The 27064-nt window shown below is 39.5% G+C and overlaps 1 protein-coding gene and 1 non-coding gene across 9 annotated transcripts in view; both read left to right on the top strand.

Moving 5' to 3' along the window:
* LOC105089138 (cytidine monophosphate-N-acetylneuraminic acid hydroxylase) overlaps positions 1 to 27064 on the top strand; it is a 216514-nt gene that overhangs the window by 150341 nt on the left and 39109 nt on the right. For 2 of the 8 annotated variants that reach the window (XM_064476250.1, XM_064476249.1), the window contains 3 exons: positions 18613 to 18650; positions 23589 to 23792; positions 26760 to 26851. In XM_064476250.1, coding sequence (XP_064332320.1) covers positions 18640 to 18650; positions 23589 to 23792; positions 26760 to 26851 — 307 coding nt within the window. In that variant the 5' untranslated portion in view covers positions 18613 to 18639. Of the gene's footprint in view, positions 1 to 3267; positions 3564 to 8475; positions 8676 to 18612; positions 18651 to 20078; positions 23443 to 23588; positions 23793 to 26759; positions 26852 to 27064 lie in introns of those variants that run through there. The other 6 variants (XM_031435103.2, XM_064476252.1, XM_064476248.1 and 3 more) reach the window with 6 other exon arrangements.
* On the top strand, positions 21108 to 21180 carry TRNAT-AGU (transfer RNA threonine (anticodon AGU)). The gene has a single exon. It is a non-coding gene; the product is annotated as a tRNA-Thr (tRNA).

Raw genomic sequence — 27064 nt, 5'->3', positions numbered from 1 at the left:
GTAATGCTTGGTCCACAGTTGACTCTGACCTGTTGAAATGCATTGCTGAAAATTAGCACTTCAACCCCACTGACATTTTTGGAGACCTTCTAAGTGCTAAGGTTTGAGATACAGAGATTGTTCTTCATGAAGCATGACGTTTAAAGGAGTCAGATTCACAGATTTATACCACTCCCAGGGCTTTGTGAGGGCTGGTTATCGTTTCTTGAAATCATTTGAGTGTCTCTTTCCCTGCCCTTGGGCATTTTACACACACACACACACACACATACACACACACACACACCCTGATGAATACTCGGCTGAATACTCCAAGTTCTCTCTCGGTACAGTGCTCTTGCCTTGGTATTCTGCCCCACAAACCCTAATGCCTCAAATTCTCCAGACCCTCAGCTGTTTCCTCGCCTCTGGGAGACTTCCAGAAAGGTGTCCCTTCCTTTCTCTGCAACCTTGAAATTCTCTGAACAGTAAGCTGGGGCAGTCATTCGGCTTACCTTATCTGTTTTCTGTTTCTTAGAGATCATCATTCTTTGCTGTCTTATTTGTTTTGAGAATTGTTCTTTCACATAATTTTATCACCCCCCCCCTTTTTTTTAAGTTGTTTCAAACAAGAGGGTAAATCTGGTTCCTATTACTTCATCTTGGCCGGAAGTGGAAATATATGAGTTATTCTTGATGCTCTTGTTTCCTACTCATTTTTGGTTTTAATTTACATTTCTCTGATGACTAGTGATGTTGAACACTGTTTCATGTGCTCATCGGCCAATGGTTTATCTTTTTTGATGAAATATCTGTTCAAATATTTTTCCTGTTTTTTAAAGTTGGATTCCTTAACTTTTATTCTTGAGTTGTCGGGATTCTTGAGTTGTATATGATGGACAGGAGTTTTTCATCAATGCGTGTTTTGCAAATATTTTCCCTTAGTCGGTAGCATGTCTATTCATTTTTCTTAACCATGTCTTTTGTTAAGCAGAAGTTTAAAATTTTTTGATGAAGTCTAATTTGTTAATTTCTTTTCTATGGTTATGTATTCTGTACCATTTCTAAGATATCTGTGTGTACCTCCAAGTCCTAAGGTTACTTTCTGTGCTTTCTTCTTAAAGCATCATAGTTTAATGTTTAAGTTTAGGTCTCTGTTTTATCTCAAATAAATTTTTGTATGTGGTGTGAGGTAGGGACAGAGGTCAATTTTTCCCCCATGTAAGCATTCATCTGTTCTAGTACTGTTTGTTGAAAAATAACAAATGAATTCTATTCTGTTGTATCAACCTAATTTCTCAATCCTTTATTGGTACTATAGTCTTGATTCTGGAGCTTTATAATAAAGTTTTGAAGTCAAGAATAAGTCCTCCAACTTTATTCTTCTTTTTCAAGATTGCTTTGGCTATTTTAGTTATTTGAATTTCCATATACATCTTAAAATAAACTTGTCAATTTCTACAAAGAAAAGCTTAGTGGAATTATGATTGAAAATGCATTGAATCTATTGCATCACGGATCAGTTTGGAGAATTGATACCTTAACCACTAAGTCTTCCCACCCTTGATATTTTAGTGTTACTATTTATGTAGGGTTTTAATTTATATATTATATAATTGAATCTTGATGGAATATACTAGATTTAATACTGTTCTAGGATTTTATCCATTTCATCTATATGTTTATATTTATTGGCACAAAGATTTTTATCATATTAAGTTGTCTTTTTAATGTCTACAGCATTCATTGTATATCACCTTCTTTCTTCCTGATAATGGTGATTTGTATCTTTTTTTTTCTTGACCAATAATATTGTTAGATATTTTTCTATTTTGTTTTGACCTCTTCAAAGAACTAATTTTTGAAGAGATTATTTTGAGTAGGTTATCTCCATTTTATATTAATTTTCTATTTTAGTAAATTCTGCTCTTTATTATGTTCTTTTTCTTTTTTCTCTATTTTTTTTGCAGTTCTTTTTCTAACTTCTCAGAATTAATATTTAGCTCATTAAATTTCAGATTTTCTTCTCTTCTAATGTCAACATTTATCTCTAAATATTGCTTCAATGAACCCCACAGGTTTGATATGCATATTTTCATTAGAACCTAGTTCTAATAATTTCTCACCTATTAATATTTATTTATGACCAATATGTTATTTAAATATCTGTTTCTTAATTTCCAACAGTAAATTTTAGTTGTCATTTTGATTTTGATTCTGAGCTTAGTTGCATTATAATATATGTCATATTGTATCTCTATATATTATTCCTTTGAGATTAGTTGAGATTCAGCCTGTGTGTATGATCAGATATTGTAACTGTTTCATGTGCGCTGGAAAATAATGTATATTTTGTAGTTGTTGAGTAGTATGTAAATATATGATATATGTTTTGTATGATATAGAGGCAATATATAATATGATTATAAATAATATAAATTACAAATAATATGTAACATGTTACGTATGACAGACACATTGCATATATTACATGTTAAATACATAACATCATGTTATATTATATATAACATCATATATGCTATATGATGTAGAGGCATTATATATGATATTACATATAACATATATAATGTTATATATGATATAGAGGCATTTTATATATATTTATATATGTGTCACATATGGTATAGAGGATTTTTTTTTCTGGTTGTTTCATACAAGATGGTAAGTCTAGTCTCTATTATTCCATCCTAGCCAGAAGTGGAAATACATGAGTCATTCCTGAGGCTTTTGTTTCCACTCATTTTTTGTTTTAATTTACGTTTCTCTGGTAACTAATGATGCTGGGCACTTTTTCACGGGTTCATCGGCCTTTGGTTTATATACCCCTTTTTCCATTAGGTGAGATTTGTTAACTGTGTTCTTCAAACCCACTTCATCCTTCCGAATTTCTTTTTCTGACCTAGCCCCAAATTTATGTGTACCTTTGGGGACTAATATTATTCTGACCATGATCCTAATGAGTCTGGAAGCTGCACGTGTATCATCATCAGGACAAAATTCTTTCTGAAGACCAGTTACCCCAAGTGAAGTTATTGCTCACTCTCCCTGCCTGAGCAGACCCTTAGTCCTGGCGCACGGAGAGCGGGGAGCAGGAAGCGCGGGGAGCAAGGAGGGCTGGGAGCGCAGGAGGTGCAGCGAGCGCAGCAGGTGCAGCGAGCGCAGCGAGCACCCGCAGAGCAGAGCGCCCGCCCTGCGCGCTGGGAGCGGGAGGCACGGCGGAGGTTTCGCCAGGGTGGGAGGGTGCGGGGCGGGCTCCCAAATGTCCTCAAGCAGTCATTAGTCTGTGACGCGGCGGGGAGGAGCCTTTCCTGATGTACAGGACGGGGAGGAACCGTTTCTGTGTTCCTTGTCCTGATGCCTGGGCCGCGTCCAGGAGGTACCTCCTTTTCCCACGCGGTGCCCAGCCAGGCACCTCTGGTGGGTCCTATTTTTTGTTCTCTTGACTCCGGTGCCTCTCCCTCCCGCCCCTCCAGGTGCAGCCATACTCCTGCAGAGACTGCTTCTCCAGGGGCGAATCTGATCAGGCCACTGGCCTTCTGAACATCCTTCCTTAGTTCCCACAGGTGAGAAGGCCTCGCTCCGGGCCGGCACGCAGCGCTTTTCATGCGCTTCCCGCTGCGCGCGCGCGCGCCCTCCTAATTAATTTTTAAAATACATTATTATCTGCTTGTGTTATCAGCTACTGAGGGAGTCTTTACAAATCTACCATGATTTTGAACTTGCCTTTTACTTCTTAGAGTTTGTCAGTATATCTCAAGGCTGTTACTAGTGCATGCAACTTTCAAATTATTAGGATTTCTGCTGAACTGAACATTTTATCTTCGTGAAATGCCTATCTCTGGGCACGTTTATTGCTTACCATATTCTTTCTCTATTGTCAGTGCGGCTATATCAGCGTTCTCCTGGTTAGAGATACTTCTTTTATGCCCACGTGACATATGTGTAAGTGTGTAAATTGACACATATTTTGGGGCACAGTTCATAGAATTGAATTAATGATACTATTATGGACCTTTTATGTTGTTTTTTCTATGTTGCTTTGGTGGTTTAGTTATTTTATACTAGGAGCTGCTCAATGCTTTGGAATTTTACATGTGGAAATGATCTTGAACTGGTTTGGAGGTGGAGTCCTTCAGAGGGGAATTTTCATTTGCTTCTTCCAGATTTATGGGAACTAATAGTCTAGATTCACTGAAAATTAAATCTTTCTCCAGTTCTCCCAGGTAGCATGAATTCAGGCTGAAAACATTCCTAAAGGCCAGGTTCTGTGTTTTTTGTTTGTTTGTTTGTTTTGTTTTGTTTTGTTTTTGTTTTGTTTTTCTTGTTTGTTTGTTTCTTCTCCCTTCTTTAAATTGATGGTTTAACCCATTGGGATACCAACTTTGGGGGAGAATATCTGCTAGACTCCTCAGCTGGGCAGGATCTGGGCTGTGCCTCTGGAGTTTTTTGAGGCCATGACTTCAAAGCTCAGTCTGTCTTCCCTTCTCCCCCTTGTCTGGTGAGTGGCTGGCTCTAGTGCTCCCTAAATGTGCCTGTAGAGTCCCTTGTCTTCCCTCTGTCGCTGGTTCGAGAATTCCTTTCTTCTTTCATGATAGCTCATTGACTCTTTTTAAGATTTTTGTCTGTTTTTAGTTATTTTCAACAAGAGGACCTATTCAAGTGTTTAGTTCATCACTTTGCTGGAAACAATCTAAATTTAGTAGACAGCACATCCAGCTCTGTTAGGCTGCTTAGTTATGCTCTTTTTCCCCTCTCGAGTAATTATATATCTCAGTACACTATAACTGAGAAAATTTGTTTTCTTTAACTGAATTCCATAAAGAGAAGTTGGGAGGGCTAAAGGCTTTCCTATGTGGTAACTGTTTTAGTAACATTTTTAGCTTGTATCAGTTGTAAAAGAGGACACTACAATGTTTTGAAGAGGGTACTACAGACCATTTACGTCTGTCAACTAGAAACTGCTTGGGAAACTTGACTTTTTTTTTTTATTTTATAGCTTTTATTTCCCTTTAGATTATATTATAACTTTTATTTCCCTTTAGATTATATTATAGCTTTTATTTCCCAGAACTAAAATCACACAAACAAGATGCGGTGAGTTGATTGGTTGCCCCACGCTCCGAAGATATGTTTACCTAGAACCTCTAAATGTGACTTTATTTGAGAAAAGGGTCTCTGAAGATACAATGAAATTAAGAATTTTAAGGTGAAATTATCCAATTATCCAGGTAGACTCAACCCTAAATCCAATGGCAAGTGTTTTTATAAGAACAGAGAAAGACACAGACAAGAAGAGGAGAAACAGGAGAAGGTGATATAAAGATGGAGGCAGAGACCAAAGTGACAAATTTACGAGCCAAGGAACACCCAGGGTTGCCAGTACTGAAGCTAGGAGAGAGGCATGAGCAGATCCTCCTTTACAGCCCCCAGAAGGAACCAACCCTGCTGACACCTTGATTTAGGACTTCTGGCCTCTAGAACTGTGAGAGGATACATTTGTGTTGTTCTAAGCCACCCAGTTTGTCGTGCTTGGTTATGGCAACCCTTGGAAACTCATCACCAAGTTTGTAGACACTCTCTGCTCCAATAATTTTAAAAATCCTGCGATCTTGTTTCCCATCAAGTATGATTAAGGAATGACAATCAGGTGAGGGAACTACTGGGGAAGTCCCCTCCCAACTTCAAGAGTTTCCTGGTTGTAAGGATTAAATTCAGTGCATGCTTAAAGCTTTTAACGAGTGTACAATCTTTCCTATTACCATTTCTTTTTTAGCATGGTGAGGATTCAGGCTTAGCACTTGCCATCAGCCTCCTCATCTTCAGCTATGACAGTGTTTTTAATGTTTGACCCTTCCCCCTGCCCCTTCGTGCCTCTCCCCTTTTCTTCCATAAACATTGAACTAAGACTCTCTGAAACTTCCCAGAGTGACTCTGAACTTGGCAGAGAAGTAATTTTCATCCAGCAAAGACCAACATCCAAATAGTTCCTGGAATTTTGTACAACAAATTATAACTTAGGACTCAATTCTACCTATTTTGTTTACCATCATGGCAGCTCTCAGAGGTGGGTATTTTCATTACTATTTGATTAGTAAGGGCAGTTTTTCTCCAGGTAGAATCAAAGACCTACCTATGGAGCTTACCATAGGTACCATAATTTATTGGCTCATTCATCTATGAGTATTTTCAATATTTTGTTGCATTTGACGTTTTTGGACACATGATAAAGTTCTTCTTTAAAAAAACTTACACTAGAGTAGAAGTAGAGGTGAAGGATACTCACACTGAAAATTTGCTAGATGCTGTCAAATTTTCCCCTAAAGCTACCAATTTCTACTCCTGTGAGTATTATGAGCAGACACCTTTCCCAACGTGCTCACCAACCCTGAGTAACATTCATCTTTAAAATTCTTTCCAACTGAAGGGTGAAACAAGACTCAGTCTTATTTTAATTGATGGGAGGAGGGCAGAGGAAAAGATTAGGGGACATTTTGACTTTTCTCTCTTTATGTCTGTTGGGAGATGCATCTGGATGGCCTGAGTGTCCATCTCTTTCTGCCAGCCTGAGCTGGCCGGAGCCAGTCTGCAAAGGGGAGGCTTTTGGCCAATGTTAGCATTCTGGGTATACAGAGGCTCTTCAAAATTGTTTCAGGGTCTTCCATATGCAGACTTTGACCTTCAGTGTAGATGCAGGCCCTCAATAGGCTGTCCCTTCTCTGCTGCCCATTGGCCATTGTGCAGACAGACCACCTATGCCCGGCCCAGGCTGTGGGGAAATGAGAGCTAAAGGGGCGGGAATGCCACGTGCTCTATTTCTTCTCTGTGAGCTTTTCTCTAACAGACCTTCTGTTATAACCATACTGTGTAGTGCTAGTGATGTGTGTCTGTGACCCTCTAGCCTGACAACATCTGTAATGTTTTCACCTTATACAAACAGAAACTGCATTTAAGTGTCACTTTAGTACTTTTATTTTTCCAGTAGTGAAAACAATAATTTATGTTGCTCACGGACCTATGGGTCAGGCATTCCCAGTCGGGGCACAGTGGCAGGGACAGCTTGTTTCTGCTACGTGCTGTCTGGAGCCTCAGCAGGAAGACTGGAGTAGCTGGGGGTGGGATCGTTGGAAAGCTCACTCCCTCACATGCCTAGGATTGATGGAGACTGAGCCCTCAGCTGGAGTTGCCAGACACCTACACATGGCGGTTCCTTCACGTGGTGCAGGCTTCTTCCTAATGCAGTGACTGGCTTCCAGGGACAGGCCTCCCAGAGAGAGGGCCAGTGGGAGCTGTATTGTCATAGACCAAGCTTTGGAAGCCACAAAGCATCACTTCTGTCAGATACAAGCTGGGGGGTGGGGGGGACACAGACCTGAGATCTCAGTGAGAGGAATGTCAGTCACATTGTAAGAACAGCCTGTGCGATGATGTGGCCATCTTAGAAAATATAATCTGCCACTTGCCCTAACTCCTAGGAACTTGTTCTTCTAATTTCCAAAATGGAAGCTACTTGGTCAAGTATTTCCCATCAGAAAAACATAATGTGAGATTGCAACAGCAGGAATGATGAGAGGATCACACATTTATCTCCCTCAACTAGAGTCTCATTCTAGTAACTATTTAATCATATGTCCTTCATTTATTTTAGCTGCACCAGAAGTAAATATCCTAAGAAAAATGATTTCCCTTATATTTATTATGACCTTCAAAATCACTGACCCTAAATCTGACCACACACAAAGTTAGTATATTCCTCTTAATGCTTTCTTGGTACTTAGGTTGGTCACCAGGAAGTTGAGTGGCTAGAAATGTCTCTACTGCAGTGGAGGTGAGGTTTTCTAGGTGTCAGACCTGGACACAAGACCTGACCGTTTGAACAGGAGAACCACAATTCTTTCAAGTGGTGCTCCTTAAATATTAGTGAACGTCACGTATTCTTCATTGAGTTTAGTTCTGGAAGGATGTCTGTATCAGATCCTTTTTTCTCACAACTTTACAATGAATTTCTAATCCTGGAAATTATATTTATGCTTATTCAATGTTGACCCCTTTTAAACGAAGAATGCTGCCTCTCTATGTTTACATAAGAACTTCAGTTCTACGTAGTTTAGAAACTAGAAATGGAACAGGCCTCAGAAGGAAAGAAGATAATACCCAGAGCCAGCATAAGTGGGGAGCGGGGATAAATTCTCAGGCTGGAGAAACCCTACTCTTATATTCACATGCCAGATGGTGCCTGGCCCTGTGCAGATCAGGATGTCATGTCAAGAAACTGTGCTCTTGAAGGGAAGGAGGAGAGGAACCCAAACAACTGGCCACAAACTTCTGCTTTTGAGGCTGCAGTTCTGCAACTTAAGAAAAATGAATTGTTTCCCACCCCTTAACTTCTCCCTCACTTCATCAGTAGCAGGGTAGGGCTGTATCATCATTTCCCTTTAATTCACTGCCTAACTTCATTCCCCAACATACACGATCCAGTCAATCCTGGGTTGACTACAGCCATCTGCACAGGGTGTGGGGAGCAAGGAGAGGTCGGGATGGCAGTGCTCAGCTTCACGGCAGCCAGGTGTCACAATAAAGAAAGAGAACACGCGTCTGTCCTCATCCAATCCGGTTTCAGTCTTTACGCATCACAGGAAGAGGACACTGGTGCTTTATTAGGAGAGAAACTGAATCAGGTAATGTGCTTTATTGACGTTGGCTTGTTTGGAAAATAGTAGTATGAAGCCATTTAGCCTTTAAGTATTAACTTTTTAATCCACAAGTTAACTTTTTAAAGTGTGGCTCAAAATGAATGATTACTGATTACCCTGATATTAGTATAGTCAAATCCTGCTTTTTTTGTTGAACGTATAGTATATTTTTTTCTAACCTTTTACTTCCACCTTCCTGGGTCATATCTGAAATGAACTGATTATAGATAACATATTGTTGGATCATGGTTTTTCATTCCCTTTGCAAATTTCTGTCTTGGATTTGCTGTATTTAGACTACTTACGTTTAAGGTAATTGCTGATATATCAGTGCTTATATCTCACATTCTGTTTTTTGTTTTGTCTGTTTTCTGTTTCCTGTTTCTTGTGCCTTGGCTTCTCTCTTTGTGCCTTCCTTTATGTTGCTTGAACATATTTTAAGATTCCGTTCTGCTTGGAACTGGGAGCTGTTGAGTAATTTTTTTTTTACCGTGGTAAAAAAAATGCATAACATAAAATTCACAATCTTAACGATTTTTAAGTGTACATTCAGTGTCATTAAATACATGTACAACGTTATGCAACAATGACCACTTTTCCAGAACTTTTTCATCATCCCAAATGGAAACTATGTATTCATTAATCAATACCTTTTTCATGGGCTCAAATAGAAACTATGTACCCATTAAGCAATAACTCCCTGCCTCCAGCCATTGGTAATTCTATTCTACAGTATCTCACCTAAGTGGAATTGTACAATATGTGTCCTTTTGTGTCTGGCTTATTACACTTAGCATGTTTTCAAGTTACATTCACATTGTAGCATGTATCAGAATTTCGTTCCTTTTTAATGGTTGAATAATATTCCATTGCGTATATAACACATTCTGTTTATCAGCTCATCTGTTGATGGACACTTGGATAATTTCCACCTTTTGGCTGTTGTGACTAATGATGCTAAGAATATTGGTGTACAAGTATCTGTTTGAGTCCCTGCTTTAAATTATTTTGGTTACATATCTATGAGTGGAGATGCTAGATCATCTTGAATAAGTTTCCAAACACAAGAAGTTTTCCAAATATTCTATGACAGCAAGGAAACTGATTTTCCCAGAACTCAGAAAGGACAGATGGAGACAGTGGTACATAATGCCATAGAGGACTTACTCCTTGAATTCTCCTTTATAGCATGATGTCAAGGAATTCCTCAAAGTTCTTAGTTTCTACTGCTATCATCTCCTGAGCCTTTCAGCAGTGTAGGTGGTGAGGGGAAGGTGTTCTTGGGACTAGCAACACCTGAGGGTTCTCTTTATGCTATTTGGTGGCTCAGGATCTGATTGGAGGAAGGCAAAGTTTTTCAGGAAAACTTTTTCAGGACATGGTTTGGAGAAGGCTTATAAATTCCATAAAATTAAAGTTTATGGAATCAAGACTTAGAAAGAATTCAGTTTCATTAACATAGAAACTGGGTTTCTCTTACCAAAGTTGCCACTAACTGGGCATGTAACCTTAGAAAAATGACTTAACCTCTTTCAGCCTGGTGTGGGAGGGTTGAACTGGATAATATGGAGTCTCTTTCACCCCTAAGCATCTATGATTTTAAAATTTTCATGAATTTATTTTTTTTCCCTAGATCAAATTTTTGTTTGTACAGAGCCTTGATTGTAGGTCCAGGCGTGGTTGATTTATGGAATGAGATAATGTTAAATCCTGGAAGCTCTTGTTTCCATCTGTCCTGCCACACATTTACTTAGCTAAATATATGTACCCTGGGTTAATCTGACAGATTTACTCCTCAGGGCATGACTTTTACTCCTGCTGAGCATTACTGGATATTGTCGCCCTGTAGATCCTGCTGTATTTTATGTTATAAAACTTCAGAATAACAATGATTCTCTTAAAACCCATTCACTCTCCTTAACCATCTTCCACAAATATCCTCACTCTTCACAAACATCCGGCTCTTTCTATCAACCTTCCTCTGGCTTTGATTAAATTTCCTCTAGAAATTATAGTAATATAGATTTAGAAGTGACTTGGCCCTCATTTCCCTCTGAGCACTGTCTTAAGTGTCGCTCTTTGTTATTTTTATAGCATTCAGTGTATCCATTCATTCCTTCCCAATGCTGCACCGTGCTAGGTGTGGAGGATATGGCAATGAACAAGACAGGCTGGCCCCTGCTTTAATTTAGCTTAATTTCTAGGGACGAAGACAGACATTGAATAAGTAATAATAGGTGTGCCGGATGTTAAGGAGGAGACATGCAAAGTGCTACGTGCAATAGGATTTTTTTTAATTGAAATATAGTCAGTTACAATAGGACCTTATATTGGGATTTAAGCACATCTGTCGATATCAGAAATTTCTAGAAGAAATGGCATTTACATTGAAATCTAGGTAAGTTGAGTTGGAGTCAGTCAGGCAAAGATGGGGAAGGAGAATGTTCAAGCAGAAGGAACAGCTAAAGTGAGAAAGTCTATGGAACGTTAGAAAAAGTACAAGGTCACACTAGCCAGAGTGGAGAGAGGGATGAAAAGAGTGGTAGGAGATGAGGCTGGAGAGGAAGGGACCAGTCTGATCAGGATGAATGTTATAAGCTGTCTGAAGGATTTTGGACTTTATCTTCAAGGCAGTTGGAAATTATTAAGTGTTTAAGGCAGGAAAGAGGATCAAGTCTGACATTTACAAAGCTCATTTGGCTGTAACATAACAAGTGGATTGGCAAGAGGAGAGGCAGAAAACTAAGGATGTTCCTGCTGCAGTTGGATGAGAATGATGTGGGTTTGGACCTGGGCCCTCTATTCACTTGGAGGTGACCGGGTTTGATGTTTTTGTAGAAGCTGGGGGAGAAGGGAGGACAAAGGTTCCAGAATGGTTCTGTGAAGACCAAAAGGAGAGTTTCCAAAAGGAGAACGCTGTCAACCAGAGCTGAGATGTCCAGTAAAGGGGTGACTAAAAAGCATTGTTTGAATTTTGTGATGTTGAAGATACTGCTGAGCTTAGGGAGAACACTTCTGGTGGGAAGAAGAGGGTAAAATTCATACGGAGTGGCTTGATTGGTCAATGGCAAGTAAAAAGAAAGAAAGAAGAGAGATAGTAAGTGAACACTCCTCTTCACTGGTTTGGAAGAGAAAGGATCATTGCTGGGAGACAATAGTGAGTTAAGAATGGTAGTTCTTAGAAAGGGAGAGGCTTGCATACATTTAAGTGCTAAAATGATGTAGCACGTAGAGGGGAGAGTGGAGAGAAAGGGACAAAGCCCAAGGTTCCAGAGACAACGATTTGGAGGAGAATTTCTGGAACCAAGGTGGAGGAGTTGGTCACTTGTCACACTTTGCCAACATTTTCCAACCAGATATCTGTCTCCTTCCCTAGGCTGTGAACTTCTGAAAATCAGGGACTGTACCTTCTTTGATTTTATATCATCAGCACTTACTTTAGGGCTTAACACTAAAAGGTGCCCTGTGGGGGTTTAGCTGCAATGATGGATCATTTGTGGCAGGAAGGGCAGTTTCCCTTAGGAATATAGGCTAAATGCCTTGACACTTGGAGGATTGGGATCAACTTGAGAGTGGGTTTCTGGAATAGATTTTAAAAATGAGTGAGAGCTTTGGAATGGCAAAGTTGTCTGACCAGCTGTGTAGCTACTAACTTGGGTTTACGCCTGATGGAAAGGCAATGGCTGAAATTAGTCAAGGGAAGATAAAGAGCAACCTATAAACGTGTAGGTCAAGAAAAGCTAAAAAATAACTCCCTCCCTTTTGGTTTTCTCCTTGGTCCAGAAAGGAAGATGAACAATCCAACAACACTTCACAGGAAAAGAAACAAGGCTCACTCCTCTTGAGTCCTGTTTTCATCAGCTCAGATGCAGCTATCTGCACAGGCCATGAACAGAACAGCAAAGAGATGACCTCTCATGTTTCTCCATCCAGTTGCTCTTACATCTTGTACAAATATGGGAGTGAAACGGATTCAAGTGAAACAATTATATTAGAACGTTTCTTCTGTGCTGGCAGAGGGTGCCATTACGCTTGATTAGCAAAGGCTATCCCTGTATTATTTTCCTGAAATTTCAAAATCCTTCAGAAATGTTTGATATGTGCATGACATTCTCCTAGGAAGAGGAAAAGGAGACGAAAATGGTCTTCCAGTATTTGCAGGAAGGGAAAAATGGAAGCAGGATTCAAAGGACATGGGTATTTGGTTGCGGAAGCGAACTTCTAAATAAGGAAATATGCTAAGGATCTGTTTGTTGTACCAATATTTATTAAACATTTACTGTGTGCCTCTGGTCTAGGCTCTTCTTGCCAGATATTGGCAATAAAAAGAAGATGCTGCTTGTCTTTCAGAGCTCATAATTTAGAACGCTCACAGTCTTAGAATGAATTCAATTTCACTAATGCTGTTCAGGGAGAGGGTTCTCTGGATTCTAGCAAATGGGGCATACACATAAAGACCTACTTGCACATGGGCAGAAAGGATGATTTTATTAGTACCATAGCCTATAAATCCCAGGGCAGACTTCTTTGATGAAAGCCAGATTGCAGAACATGGCTGAGGACAAAGGCTTTCGTGGGGTCCTCAGTCTTACAGCCTGGATTTCTGTTGAGGGAGTGGCATGTTCCAGTGTGCCTGCTGAGATATGATGGGGCTTGCAGAGGAGACCTTGGGTTCAACCTGTAGCCTAAAAAAGAACCCCAGCCATCCCCCTTCACTGTGCCCACTCTTCAGTGGTCCTGGCCACTCATGAACCTGACCTGGTAAATGCCAGTGTCTGGCCATTCAGTTTAGTCTTCATCCCTTCTCCCGTATGCTGTGGGAACACAAGGAGGAGTGTTTTTCCCTATCCGATAGGAGAGGGAGAAGCCTTTGAGATATCCCTGGCTCCTCCCAGCAAATCCCTCTTCTTACTTGAGGAGGTTTTGCTCTCTGGAAACAAATGAGTGAGACAGACAGTCTCTATAATAAGATCAGTGAGGCCAGGGAGACTGGGAAGTAGTAGCATTTAAGGTCAGGCAGAAGAGAAGGAGAAAAACAAAACAAAGCAACCAGAACTAGAGCAGAACAAAGAGCAGAGGGCTCTGGAGACCCAGGAGAGAATATGTTACACTCTCAGATTTCTAGAAGGTAGGAAAGATTCAAGAAGGAGGTAGGCAGCAGTACCGGGGGGTAATAGTAAGGTCAAGGTAATAATGAGGTAAGGGCTGACCAATGGTCATCCCCCTTCACAGGGTGGAGGCTACTGATGGCCTTTGAGCCAATGGATTGGTAGGAGAAGCCAGGTGCCAGAGGGGGAAGAATACAGGTAGGAAACTCAGAGGAGGAGGAAGGGTAGCAAGAAACTTGATAGATGCGGGGAGAAGAGAAAGGACGGTTGCTAGAAGACGCCATCATCCCAGGGAGGCTTTTATGGGGACAATGTTTAGAGGCCTAGAGACAAAGGGGATCGTGTGGGCAAGAGTGGGGAGAATCAGATCTTCCCCTGGAGAGGGCTGGAGGGCCTCTCTGGGGGATGGAGCATTCTGTTACAGGATATTTTCACCCAAGAGTTTGCGGTTGAGAAGATTAGGACACTATGGGATTGATTTTCTGGGAGGCACAGTTGAAAAGTGTATATTCTGAGCCTTTGCATGTCTGAAAACGTCTTTATTTTATAGTCTTACTTAACAATTACAATAGGCTATAGAATTCTTGCTCAACATTGTGCAAACATCCTTCTACGTGGTTCCCTGGTATTTAGTTTACAAATGAGAGCACAAATGCCAGCAGGGCTCTTTTCGCTTATCCAGTGCTTGACTAGGGGAGGCTTTTGGTACAGGGAATAGGGTGGAGTGTGGGTGTGGTCTGGAAGCTTGTAGGATTTCTTGTAGGATTTTTTTTCATCATTTGTAAATTTCATCAGATTATCTATAGTATGCCTTTTTTCAATATTCCTGCCCCACAATCTTTAGATTCTTTAAATCTGAAATCAAGTTTATCTTCCACTAAGAAAAAGTTCTATTATTTCCTTAATCTTTTTTTATTTTGTTTTTTATTGAAGTGTACTTGATTTATAATGTTAGTTTCAAGTGGACAGCAAATCAATTCAGTTATACATATACATACACATATTTTTTTCAGATCCTTCTACATTATATGTTATTACAAGAAATTAAATATAGTTCCTGGTGCTATACAGTAGGTCCTTGCTGTTTCTCTGTTTTATACACAGTAATGTGTGTCTGTTAATCCTAAACTCCTAATTTATCCCTCCCCCACCCTCTCCTCTTTGGTAACCATAGTTTGTTTTCTATGTCCATTAATCTCTTTTTGGTTGGTAGATAAGATTTTTATTACTTTTTTAGATTACACATGTAAGTTATATCATATGATATTTGTCTTTCTCTGACTTACTTCACTTAATATGATCATCTCTAGGTCCATCCATGTTGCTGTAAATGGCATTTCATCCTTTTTAATGGCTGAGTAATATTCCATTGTATCCTTAATCATTTGTTCTCTTTTCTCCTTCTGGAATTCCAAGGTGTTTTGTACTTATAGTCCCCTCTAGGTCCAATTTTCTTTGACCTAGAGGGGACTTTGATCTCCTGACCTCACTCTTCCTTATAGCCCATCCTCGCCCAAACACACCTCTGTCCCTTGTGTTTCCCAAATGCCATTCACTTTATATGGGCACTTTGTGAAGGTGTAAGGAAGGGGTGATATCACAGCCATCCAGAGAGCACATATTTTTCTTAAAAGTCCTTTGGCCACCCCATCACCAGGGATTTCTCACCTACCATCTTTCTCAGCAGGGCCCCTCTCCTGTCCTGTTGAGAGGTTGTTGGTTCACAAACTGGTCCCATACAGGGAGGACAGGGAGAGACCAAAGAAAGAGGCAGACCACTCTGAATTAGTAGGTGGCAGGTTTAATAAGGAAGGAAACTTACATAGGAGGCTTGTCTTGGGTGACTGCAAAATGAGTAGACCTCCACACCTGCCCACCAGAATCTTAAAGTTTATGTGGAGGCTTTCACTGGTTTCAGTCACATATTCAGTTCCAATGGTCTCAACACCCTACTGTCTCAAGGCTGCGTCCTTGGCGTATCTCCCACTGTGGGAACAGTGGGCAAATGTACATTCCAAGGATGGGGAGGGGATGAGGAGCCTCCCATTGGCCGGATCCAGCTCAATCAGTGGTCAGGTCCTCTTGATGACTTCCAACACAGCCCTGCCTCTCTTCTGATCTTCCACTTCCAGCCTGTTTGTGCTAACTCCAGTAGCTCCTTCTCTTGCATTCTAAAAGTTTCCTTTGTTTTTCTGTCAATGCTTAAGTAAGTCAAAAAGGTATTGCTAAACCTGTTCTCTCCTCAAGAGAAGTCAGTAGATTGGATTTGGGTTCCTGCCATTAAAATGGCCAATTTTATAGTTTGATACACTAATGAAAAAATGGAAGTTCTTTCTTGTTTTATGAAATCCATCTTGGGGAAGGTTATCTTTGCTCTGATTGCTCAACTTGTTTTGTTTTGTTTTGTTTTTCCCCAATGGCTGATTTTTCTCCATCCTCTTTGATTTCTATAATTTTCAAACAGAGGTCTAGGTCCCTCTGGCAGTTGATGTTATTCCCTCAGCAATTGTTCAGTTCCTTTTTGTGGTCTCCTGCTTCCTTTCCCTCCCTTAGGCTTGTATAGAATTTATTAAACATGTTATAAATATGCAGCTACACAACCTCCAGCAATAAAATATGGACTCTAAAGGGCGCTGTTCAGACATGAACTAACTTGTGCTCCTCTCTCAGATGTGTGCATCACTGTTGGCCAGGAGTAAATAACAGACTCCTGACTGTCTATTCTTCTTTGTTTACCTGGTTTAGGTTTGTTTTGCTGATGCATCCATTCCTTATAGGATACCTTTGGGTGCTAGTTCACTTGGGTTGTCTGTATGCTTGTATTTGGGCTGATAAATCAATTACAAAACTTCATGGTTGATTAGCGTGCAACTTTCAATGTCTGGCTGACTAATCACTCTCTAAAAAACACTGCAAAATTATCTAGTACCAAAAGCTGTGCTATCGCAACAGGAACTCTCACATTTGCTGCTGGGAGCATAAGTTGGTACAACCTCATCAGAAAATTGGTTGACAGTGTCTACCGAAGTTAATGTTTATGTACCATTTGACTCAGAAACACAACTCTGGAGATGCTTATGTCCACCAAAAGTTATGCACAAGAATGTTTATAGCACATTTAATCAAATATCCAAAACAAGAAAAAAAATCCAAATATCTAACAATAGTAGGATAAAGAAAACATAGTGTGTTTACGTGATAAAATACTACACAGCAATGAAAAGGAACACATCACTGCTATGTGAAACAATATGGGTAAATCCCACAGTCATGATAGTGGGAGCAAAAGCCAAATATATAACTACATGATTCTTTTTATATAAAATTCAAGAGTAGGCATAACTATAACTAACCCATGGTGATAGAGTTTAGAAGGGTGGTTCCTGTTTGAGTGGGTATTGCCTGGGAGGGAATTTCCTGGAGTACTAGGAATGTTCTGTACCTTGACATGGAGGTGTTACGTGAGTATATACCTATGTACATTCAAGATTAGTGCACCTTACTTACTCTAAGCTATGCCTCAATTGAAAAAATATCATGTGATGTCTTCTAGAACTAGAGAAAGAAGAATTTGCAAGACCTTCTTGATTTGGGGAGGAAAAGAATACTTTCAGGGCCAGTTGTTAACTAGAAGAATTGCCTTATGTAGAAGCCCTTTCTCCCTTTATCCTATTAACAGACATTTCTCCAACTAGAACAGGTGTGGTTAAAACTGGCCTCTTGGACTTTACTGGGAATTTGTCATTGAGTTTGCTTATACATCACGTTAGCACCATGGTGAATACTAGTCCCAAGCCACATTCCCTGCACTCCGGAAGTTTACAATCTGATAGATAAGACCAACACAAATAAAATATTGAGAGAACTTTGTATTACTTTTTCTAAAGTGCAAATTGTGAGGTGCAGAATTCGCTGGGAATTCAGAAGAAAGAAAAATCAGTAAGAAATGAAGTGAGTGACTTTCATGCAGGAGGAAGGACTTGATATGAGTTTTGAAAACTAGATGGGCAGACAAAACATCAGAGAGTCCTTCCCTTTATGGTGCCTGTTTAAAGAACCTCAGAAAACCTGTTTGCTAGGGCTGGAATATTGAGCAGCCAAAAGACAACATATTTGTCAAATAAGAGGCAATAAACCAAGAAAAGGACCATGGGCTTCTCAGGAGATCCAGGCTCGGACCCTGAACTGATACAGGTTAGGGCCCTAGGAGCTGGGAAGACAGAAATTCAGAAGAGTGTAGGAATCAGGAACAAACTGCGGCCGGAACTAGACTCGACACCCAAAGGAGAGAGATTCTTCAGAAGTCCGATCTTTTCTAATAAAGTAATTATTCTTATGGCATTAAAAAAAAATCAGTGTGTGCATATGTATGTGACAGGCTGACTCAGTTTCAAAAGAGTACGGAGAGGTTGAGGGGGGCCGGATATTAATTCCTCTTTAATGCTTTTTCCTCTTTCACCCCATTCGTGGGTCTACAACACACACACACACACACACATACACACTCCATACTTCAGCACTGGCAGTGAATTAGGCACTTATCTAAAATTTCCAGGCTATATACTGGGTGGAGCCCGGAAAGTGACACGAAGCTTGGCAGATGTTGAAGACAACTGAAATTTCCATTGGCTGACGGAGTTCATACTTACCTGCTGTGCTCTTGTAATTGCTTTTAGAATGTTTTCTGGCTCCAAAGAAATCAAATCCAATTTGTTACCAAGCAAATTGACATTTCCAGGCTGCGGCCATTCTAGAAATTCTAAACATCATTTAAAAGAAGATTTCAATCTCACTGTGTTTCTACTTTCTCGAAGGAGCTGTTGGGCCCCTTTCTACCTGGCATGGAACAAAGGTACAGTTTAATGTTGGTTTTTTTTTTTTTTCCTATTAAATCTAGGATTGATATTTTTGGTAGTTTGTCATCACTTCTTCTGGTGAAAAGGGACAAGAGCTGGGAGCTCTTGGTGTGGGGTGGGGTGGAGTTCATGATGCTAAATAATTTTTGGAGGTATGGTATACACTGTCTCAGGAACATCTGGTTCACCACTCACCCAGTTATTTGGGTATTGAGTGAGCTCGCCTTCCCCAAGCCCTGCATGCCCTGACTATTCTGTCTGCCAGAGCCCCCGCTCTCCCAGCCCTGTCCACTGCATCCAGTCCCATCACTGGTGAGATCTCCTTTTCTGTAGATTTCCCCTATTTTTCCCTCTAGCTGCCAACAGATCTTGTCTTTGGAAATTTCCTTCTGCCAATCCATTACCTGCTGCTTTGGTCAGGTCTCAGAAAATTTTAAGACCAGAAGAGATGATAAAGATTCAGGGCTGGAAGACACAGGGATTGGAGTTGAGGGGTGCTGGACTGAAATGTACCCTGAATTCATGGCTCAAAAGTGCAGTCAATCTTACAGCTGCTAACAGTAAAATGCTGACTTCTTGAGAGCATATATAAGTTTTTGTTGACCGGATTAGAACTTAATTGCTGTTTATAACTTGTTTCTATGGAACAATATCAACTGCAGTTCAAATAAACCTTGAGATTATCACCTAGTCATAATGGGGGCACTATTTGTAGGATACTTAATTTTTAAAATGTCAGTGTAGCATTTGGATACATACTAGTTCTTGAATAAACATGAACCCATTCTAAACATATTCTAAGGATGATGGCATGTATAAATCCTAGGTTCATATAAAAGGTTTTGTAGGAATCATTGTTGCAGGCCTCTAATTGCCATGTTCATTTATTTTTTCAACAAATATTAATTGGAATCTTCTCGTGTGCTAGGCTCTAAGGGTGCCACGGCAAATTCACACAGGCAGGGTTCCTTCCCTCATGTGACTGTCAGTTATTTTTAGGGAATACAGATATTAATTAATCTCATAGTTAAAGATGAAATTAAAAGTTTGAGAAGTCACATAAAAGAAAGGTACATGGAGCTATGAGAATGTGTAATAGTAGGGTTTGACCTTCTTTGAGGAGTTAGGGAAGATTTCCCAGTGGAAATGATGATTAAACTGAGATCAAAAGGAAGAGAAGACTTAAGTCAGTGAAGAAGGCAGCAGGAAGTATATTCTAGGTATAGGGTTGCATTTGAGGAAGTGAAAGAAGGCCAGGTGTCATTAGGAGAAAGAGCATAGTTCAAAACCAGCTGGAGGAATTGATGATGGGTTCCTGTGTGTCACACCTCAGGCCATGTTAGAAATTTTGTTCTTTCTCCTAGAAGCAATGGGAAGATATGATGCACTTTTTAAAAGGTGGCACACACACACACACACACACACACACACACACACACACACACAAGGGTGCTCATACCAACTGGTGACATCAAAATCAAATTTGTACTCTAGTACGAATGTCAGCTTCCTGGTTTTGATACTGTAATACATTAACAAAGTGACATACATGTCACTATGGCGAGAAGCTAGTTGAAGGGTCCAGGGGACCCGACTATTAATGCAAACTCCTGTCAGTCTATTTTATTTTTATTCTAAACTTTATTTCAAAATAAAAATTTGTAAAGAGTTGATGAGAGAGAAAGATGTGAGGTTTACAGTGAAAAGATGTGCTGGAATAATGTCTTTTTTTCTTTAGTTTTTTGTCCTGCAGGTGCAGCCTAACTGTTACCACCATCATTATTAGTCATGCGTACCAGAAGTACTTCTCATAAGTCTAACTCAAAACTCCCAAGGTCTTGCCACTAGAAGAAACTTTCCAGAAGCAATCTGGCAAACTTAAATTGTAGTTAAACAATTTTTAAAAAATTGGTTACCTTTCGCTCTACCAGAAATAACTGATCCAAAAATATAATGACAATTACACCAATTACAATGGAGGCAGCCAGTAGAAAATGTCTAAGAGTTAGCTGAGCATACATAGGACCATTATGAAAAAGTGAATTTTCAAAACCATAATAAAGAACAAGCACGATGATCTGAATAAATGGGAATATGCCCTCTGCTTTTGCATAGGATTAAAAATAGCAAAACAGAGCTCCTTAAGTTGCTTTTTTAAACTTATATGCACCATTAATTTGATTTTTCCTTTCATGGATTTGTGACCCTTGGAAGCAGTTTCACATCTTTTGTCTACATAGTAATTGGATATCACAGGGAACAGTAGGTAAATTTTCCCACTTTGAAATAAGGCATTCCTTCATTCACCAGATATTTACTGGGCACCGACCATGCAGCAGATACCATATGTCTCAGCCTTCCTGGAGTTTACATCCCTGTGTACAGAATACTGAACATCTTCCCATTTAACACAAAACTGAAATAATCTAATTAAGAAATTACGGATAAGGAGGGGAGGGTATAGCTCAGTGGTAGAGCGCATGCCTAGTGTGCATGAGGTCCTGGGTTCAATTCCCAGTACCTCCAATAAATAACATAATATTTAAAAAAAAATCAAAACTAAAGTCAAAATTCCATGACAAGCAAAATATCAAAATTTTAAACACAGGCAGCCACACTACCATGCCACAATACCAAGTCTGAGGCAAAAGGAAAAAAGTATGTCCATATATAAATGATTTTGTGTATTTTTTAATGGTTTTTTTCCCCAAGAACATTAAACTATTTGAAAAATATTGAAATGTTGAAGAGCAGCTATACTAAAATTCTCATCATTTTTAGTTTAAATATTTTATTTAGACCCAAACCAGAATTTCCTTAAATTTTATTTTCCTGGTTTTAATGGAATCAAATTCATCAATATAGTTTTAAAATCAACTTTTGAGGAAAACTAACGATTAAAAAATACACAAAAGCATGTATATAGGAATGCACATTTTAAAATTTTGCCTTAGTTTCCAATATGAGCCCACTGAGAAACTGAGAAACAAAGATATGGTTAGTTCAACCTGTTTCACACAGTGCACGCAAAGCCTTAGAATCTAACCCAGAACTTCGGCTAAGTGGTTCATTCAATCAAGTAAAACAAAAATATTTAGAGAGGTTTTCTTTTTATATTTTTAGGCTCATTATTACAAAAATTGTATCAGTGCTTACTTTGGCTTGGTGTCAGATATTTGTATTCATACGAACAAAGATATAAGAAATTCATGAAGCTTAATATGGATTCCTTTCTATCAAAGACATTTAAAACATATATTTGGAAACATTTCAAGTTTACTGTGAACAGAATTATCAGGGACTTGGGATAGAAGTGACAATCTGCTTCAAAGAAATGGCTTGTACTCAAGTATGGAGCTATGCCTTCTCAATTTAAAATTGGAAGATGAACTATACTTCAATCAAAAATAAATCTCAACTACAATTCAATAATAAAATAAAATAAAATTGGAAGCAGCTTCCCTGTTACTGCACTTCCAAAAACAAATGCAAAAGTGTCACACATGAGCTCCAAATCAATTTTAAGTGAACACATAAAAGAATTTTGACCACTTTTGATTTGGAGTGGAATGTAGAATTAACAACAGGCACCCAGATTTTGTACCATAGATATGCCAAAAGATATTTTGAAACCCCTCTTGGCAAAAATTATATTACATTATGATTCAAAGTTGCATCGTAAACAGAGTCTACTCAAAGACTGGGGTTTGAGAAATGTGAGAGTTGCAGTTTTCTTGTAAAAAACAGGAAAGAGCCAATGCTTCCTTCCTGCTGGAGCTTTTTATAAATTATTCAAATTAAGTGCGGTTGGTTAATTCTTAAAGTACCTAGCTCTTAACGACATACTACATCATAGGGAGTCTGCTATGTGGTGGGAGAGAGAAGCAGGGTTTTTAAAAGCATCTATGTGCAAGTAAACAGGGCAGTGCCTAGGTACTAGGTTATAGTGTTCTGCAGAATAATCATACACATTTATACATTAAAAAGTGCTAGATTTATGGTAAGTAGCCTGATCAGGGTAATCATTTTTTAATGTATAGAAATAGCGAATCACTATGTTGTGTATCAGGGACTAACACAGTGTTGTAAGTCAATTATACTTCAAAAACAAACTCAGAGGAAAAGAGATCAGATTTGTGTTTATCAGAGGCAGGTGGTGGAGAGAAGGGGAATTGAAAAGGAGAGCCAGGGATTCCTGAAACTCAATACGGAATTTGGCTTCTAAAAGAGATTCTAAAATAAATCGGGAGTTTGAGATTTGCAGATGCTCCTCTATAGAAACTATATAGCAGATATAACTACTATCTATAAAATAAATAAACACGAGTTTCTACTGAAGAGCACAGGGAACTATATTCAATATCTTGTAGTAACCTATAATGAAAAAGAATATGAAAAGGAATATATGTATGTATATGTATGACTGAAACATTATGCTGTACACCAAAAATTGATGCAACATTGTAAACTGATCATATTTTGATTTAAAAAAATGTTTAATTAAAAATATAAAAAATAAGAAAATAAAAAAGATGTAGAGGATGGAAGCAGAATCAACTGGAACTATTGAGTCACACATCCTCTTCCTCCCCCTGAGTAATGCCTTGTAGGAGCGACTAAGTCACTGGAGGCGAACGAGCAACTGTCATTCTTTTAAGATACCCAGAGAGAAGCAACGACAGACTATGGGCAGGCAAGTGAGGGGTGGCACTAGCTCTCTGGGAAAGCAGAAAAGCACCCTCCACCAGCAGGTGGTGCATTCAAAGGAGGGGAGGAAAATGCCATCAGGTAAACACCAAGCTTGGATCACTTGGAGGGAGGGGCATAAAAAGTATTTTAATTGAAAAGAGGTTTTGAGCTGTCAATGCCAAATGATTCTCTCTTGAAACCTAACATCATCCAGCTTTCCTCTCAAAATGTTTGCCTTTTTGTAGCCTCGAACAAACAACTGAGATCCTGTTGTGTCTCTCACCTGCTGAAGCTGCTGGTCTCAAGGAAGGGATCAATTTTGTTCGAAATAAGAGCACTGGCAAAGATTACATCTTGTATAAGAAACAGAGCCACCTGAGAGCCTGTAAGAATATGTGCAAGCACCAAGGAGGCCTGTTCATAAAAGATATCGAGGATTTAGATGGAAGGTACCAAGAGTCCTTTGCTTTCTCCCTGAGGACCCTTTATACAGTTAGATTTGAGCTCGTTGAGAAATTTTAAATGAACCAATCAGCAAATTATTCCCCCTAGCAAGTGCATAAATTTTCCTTATGCTCCTTTAGGGCATCTCTCTGATCTCAGAATGTTAAGACCTTTACTTAATTTTTTCTCTCTCTCTTAAGAACTCTAATTTAAAATTTATTCCTAGCTTGATAGAAGTGAAACTTCAAAGATACGTGTGTCTGAGTGGGTGGGTGTGTTTACCGGCTTTGATATTCAAAGACTCAGGCTTCTTTTGGTTTCCTTTCCTACTCCCCCAGAAGTATGTGAGGAGTGGGTACTTTTCTAAACACTGCTGGAGAGCAGATAGAATTCCCCTGACAGCCTCGTTGTGATTAAAAACCAAAAATGGTAGAGCTCACCCCCACCTCCACTGTACCTGCCCTGAACAGTGGCTCTTCTAATCATTTCTTGGAAGAACTCGGTGCAAGTAGCCCCTCCTCCCAGTTCAGAAGCAGTACCAGGACAGGACCGTCAAAGAGAGAGCAGCTCTGCCTGGCAGAGCCACTGAGGGTTCGGGGTGGGGGATGCTTTGCCAGTCTGATGCTCAACACCGGCAACAGTCTAGAATACTTGCACACAGATTTGTTTCACTGCATACTTAGTTTCAAGGGCCTAGCCCACACATTATTAGGTTTTTAAATGTTAAACGCTATTGCATCTGTAGCTTGCTTGGCTCCCCAGACAGGGTTGCTAGATTGGGCAAATAAAAATAGAAGGCACCCAGTTAAACTTGCATTTCAGATAAGCAACGAATATATTTTTTAGTATAGATATATTCCAGGTATTGCGTGGGGGACACCTTTAGCTGGCAACTCCACTCTCGGAGAACCTCTTGGTTATTAGCTGACAGCCCCGTTTTGAGTCCCTTCCATCTTCCCAGTGGATTCAATTTAGGGAAGCCTTAGACGTGGGCAGTTCAGTCACTTGTGAGCTTCTGCAGGCACTGGCGGACCTTGAAGTCTTCCAACTGCTGCAGAACTAGCACTCTGCTTTTCCTTTCTCCTTTTCTGTCCTTAGTGGGCTGTTTCACATGGTGCACACTTAACCGGCCGTTTAAGGAACTGTCATCACTTCATGATTAAGAGCGTGGTCATTCCTCTTAGACTGCCTGGTTAGAAGGCTGGCCCTACCACTTATCAGCTCCATGATGTTGGAAAACCTTCTTAGCCTTTCTGGGCCTCCGTCCTCGCCTCTATAAAATGAAAGTAATACCTACTCTGTCGGGCTGCTGAGAGGATTGATTTCAAACACTTGAAACAATGTCTGGAGTATGATAGTACTCAACAAATGTCAGTTACATTTACTGGTATTATTACTCTGCCATGAGATTCTTGTGTCGCTTAGGAACAGCGGTTGTTTACAGGAATTCAGATTGTTCTTGAACTTAGCTGGCCCATTTTAGCTTAGAGATTGCTTTGCCACAGACTGGCATTCTTTCTTTTACCCAAAGCCTTGGAGATGATTGATCCTATTGTCACCCTGTTGTGTTGGCAGGCTAATCTGGAGATCACTCACTGAGCTCCCCTGCCCATGAGGAACCAGGTTCTCTCAGTTTTAGTCCACGATGCAGCTCACCAAACATTTATAAGCTGAAATTCCATCCCCGGAGTAATTTACATGCTATCCTCCGCCATCCACGCTCCTCCCCCAAGGACTGGTTCTCCTTGGGTTCAACATGTAGCAATTCACCTGAGGAGTCTCTTTTCCCAGAATACAGGCAAGAGTAATGACCTACCTATTCTAATCTCCCTACCTCAGCCATTTTTCTTCTTCGTACGTAATCAAGATCAGCAGCTCTCGTAAGCTGCGGTTCTCGTGTTTTACATCTAACAGTTTTCACAACCTCTCTTGCACATGAAGCTATCATGTCACCCCCTGCTATCTACCTGCTGCCTGTGAACAGTTAGGATCCTGCCACATTTTCCCTAAAATGACCCAGAATGCTGAATAGCTGCATTTGGAATGCTCAGTTTTTGAAAGGTTGTTGGCTATTCATTGATGAGAAAGGAGATATTACAAAATAATCTATAAATCGAAGTGTGGAATATGCTTTTTGCCTTATTACTAGAAAAGAGCATTTTAAAATTCATGATATAATGAAGCTGGAAAAAATCTGCGTAATTTACTGTTAAAATAGATGTTGTTAGTTTAAAAAAAAAATCTGATGTTTCTGGTTTGACACCTATTTGTTTGTAAAAAAAAAAAAAAAGCTTTAACTGTTAAAAAATAGACTTCACTAGAGACACTGTCAAAATAGATGAGAAATGAAACTTTCATGCCCAAGCTTCAACTACCACATCCCCCTCAACGGTATGGTGAAAAAGGAAAAAGAAAATTACTAAGTCTCCAATTTTGCTACCATCTGATTCTCATTCTGAAAGAGGGTTGCCAGAGTTAGCAAATTAAAATGCAGAACACTCAGTTAAATTTGAATTGCAGATAAGCAACAAATTTCTAGTATATGTCAAACATTGTGTGAGAAGTATTTTTAAATTATTTATTTATCTGAAATTCATATTTAACTGGGCATCGTGTATTTTATCTAGCAACCATGTTCTGAAATCATTCCTCATTTTGGCCCCCAGTTGGATCTTCTCCAGCCTGGCTTGTATATGGAGAACCCTCCCTAAAGATGGCTTTATTCTGATGGTTTTTGATGATTTCCAACACATATTATGTTATGACATGATGTTATCTTCACTTAAAATTACCTACTGAAGATTAGTCTGTTTTTCCTTGGGTATTTGAATATTAGCTATTAATAGTTTTCCTTTCAGGTATTTTGTGTTCAACCAATTACAGTTATTTAATTTCATCACAAAATAATGCATTTAATCCTAAAAAATGATGTTTTCACTATTTCACAAACATAAGTACAATTTTTCATCCAGGTCTGTTAGATGCACAAAGCACAACTGGAAGTTAGATGTGAGCACCATGAAGTATATCAATCCTCCAGGCAGCTTCTGTCAAGACGAACTGGGTAAATACCATCAATGTTGATCAATGTGTTCCGCTATTACTGCTACTGGGGGGTCATTCTTGTCCACTTGTTTCTAATCTTGAAGCTTTGGATACATTCTGATTTTAAACTGTGGACACTGGATCTTTTTAAAGTAATTAGCACTGAACATTCTAAGCAGGCTTTCTCCCAAAGATCTCCTCGTTCATTAGACTAGTCTAGCTAAAGCTTTGT

The sequence above is a fragment of the Camelus dromedarius genome, chromosome 19, assembly GCF_036321535.1.
Source record: "Camelus dromedarius isolate mCamDro1 chromosome 19, mCamDro1.pat, whole genome shotgun sequence".
Classification (NCBI taxonomy): domain Eukaryota; kingdom Metazoa; phylum Chordata; class Mammalia; order Artiodactyla; family Camelidae; genus Camelus; species Camelus dromedarius.
Note: the sequence above shows the minus strand (reverse complement) of the source record. Positions and strands in the feature narration are given on the sequence as shown.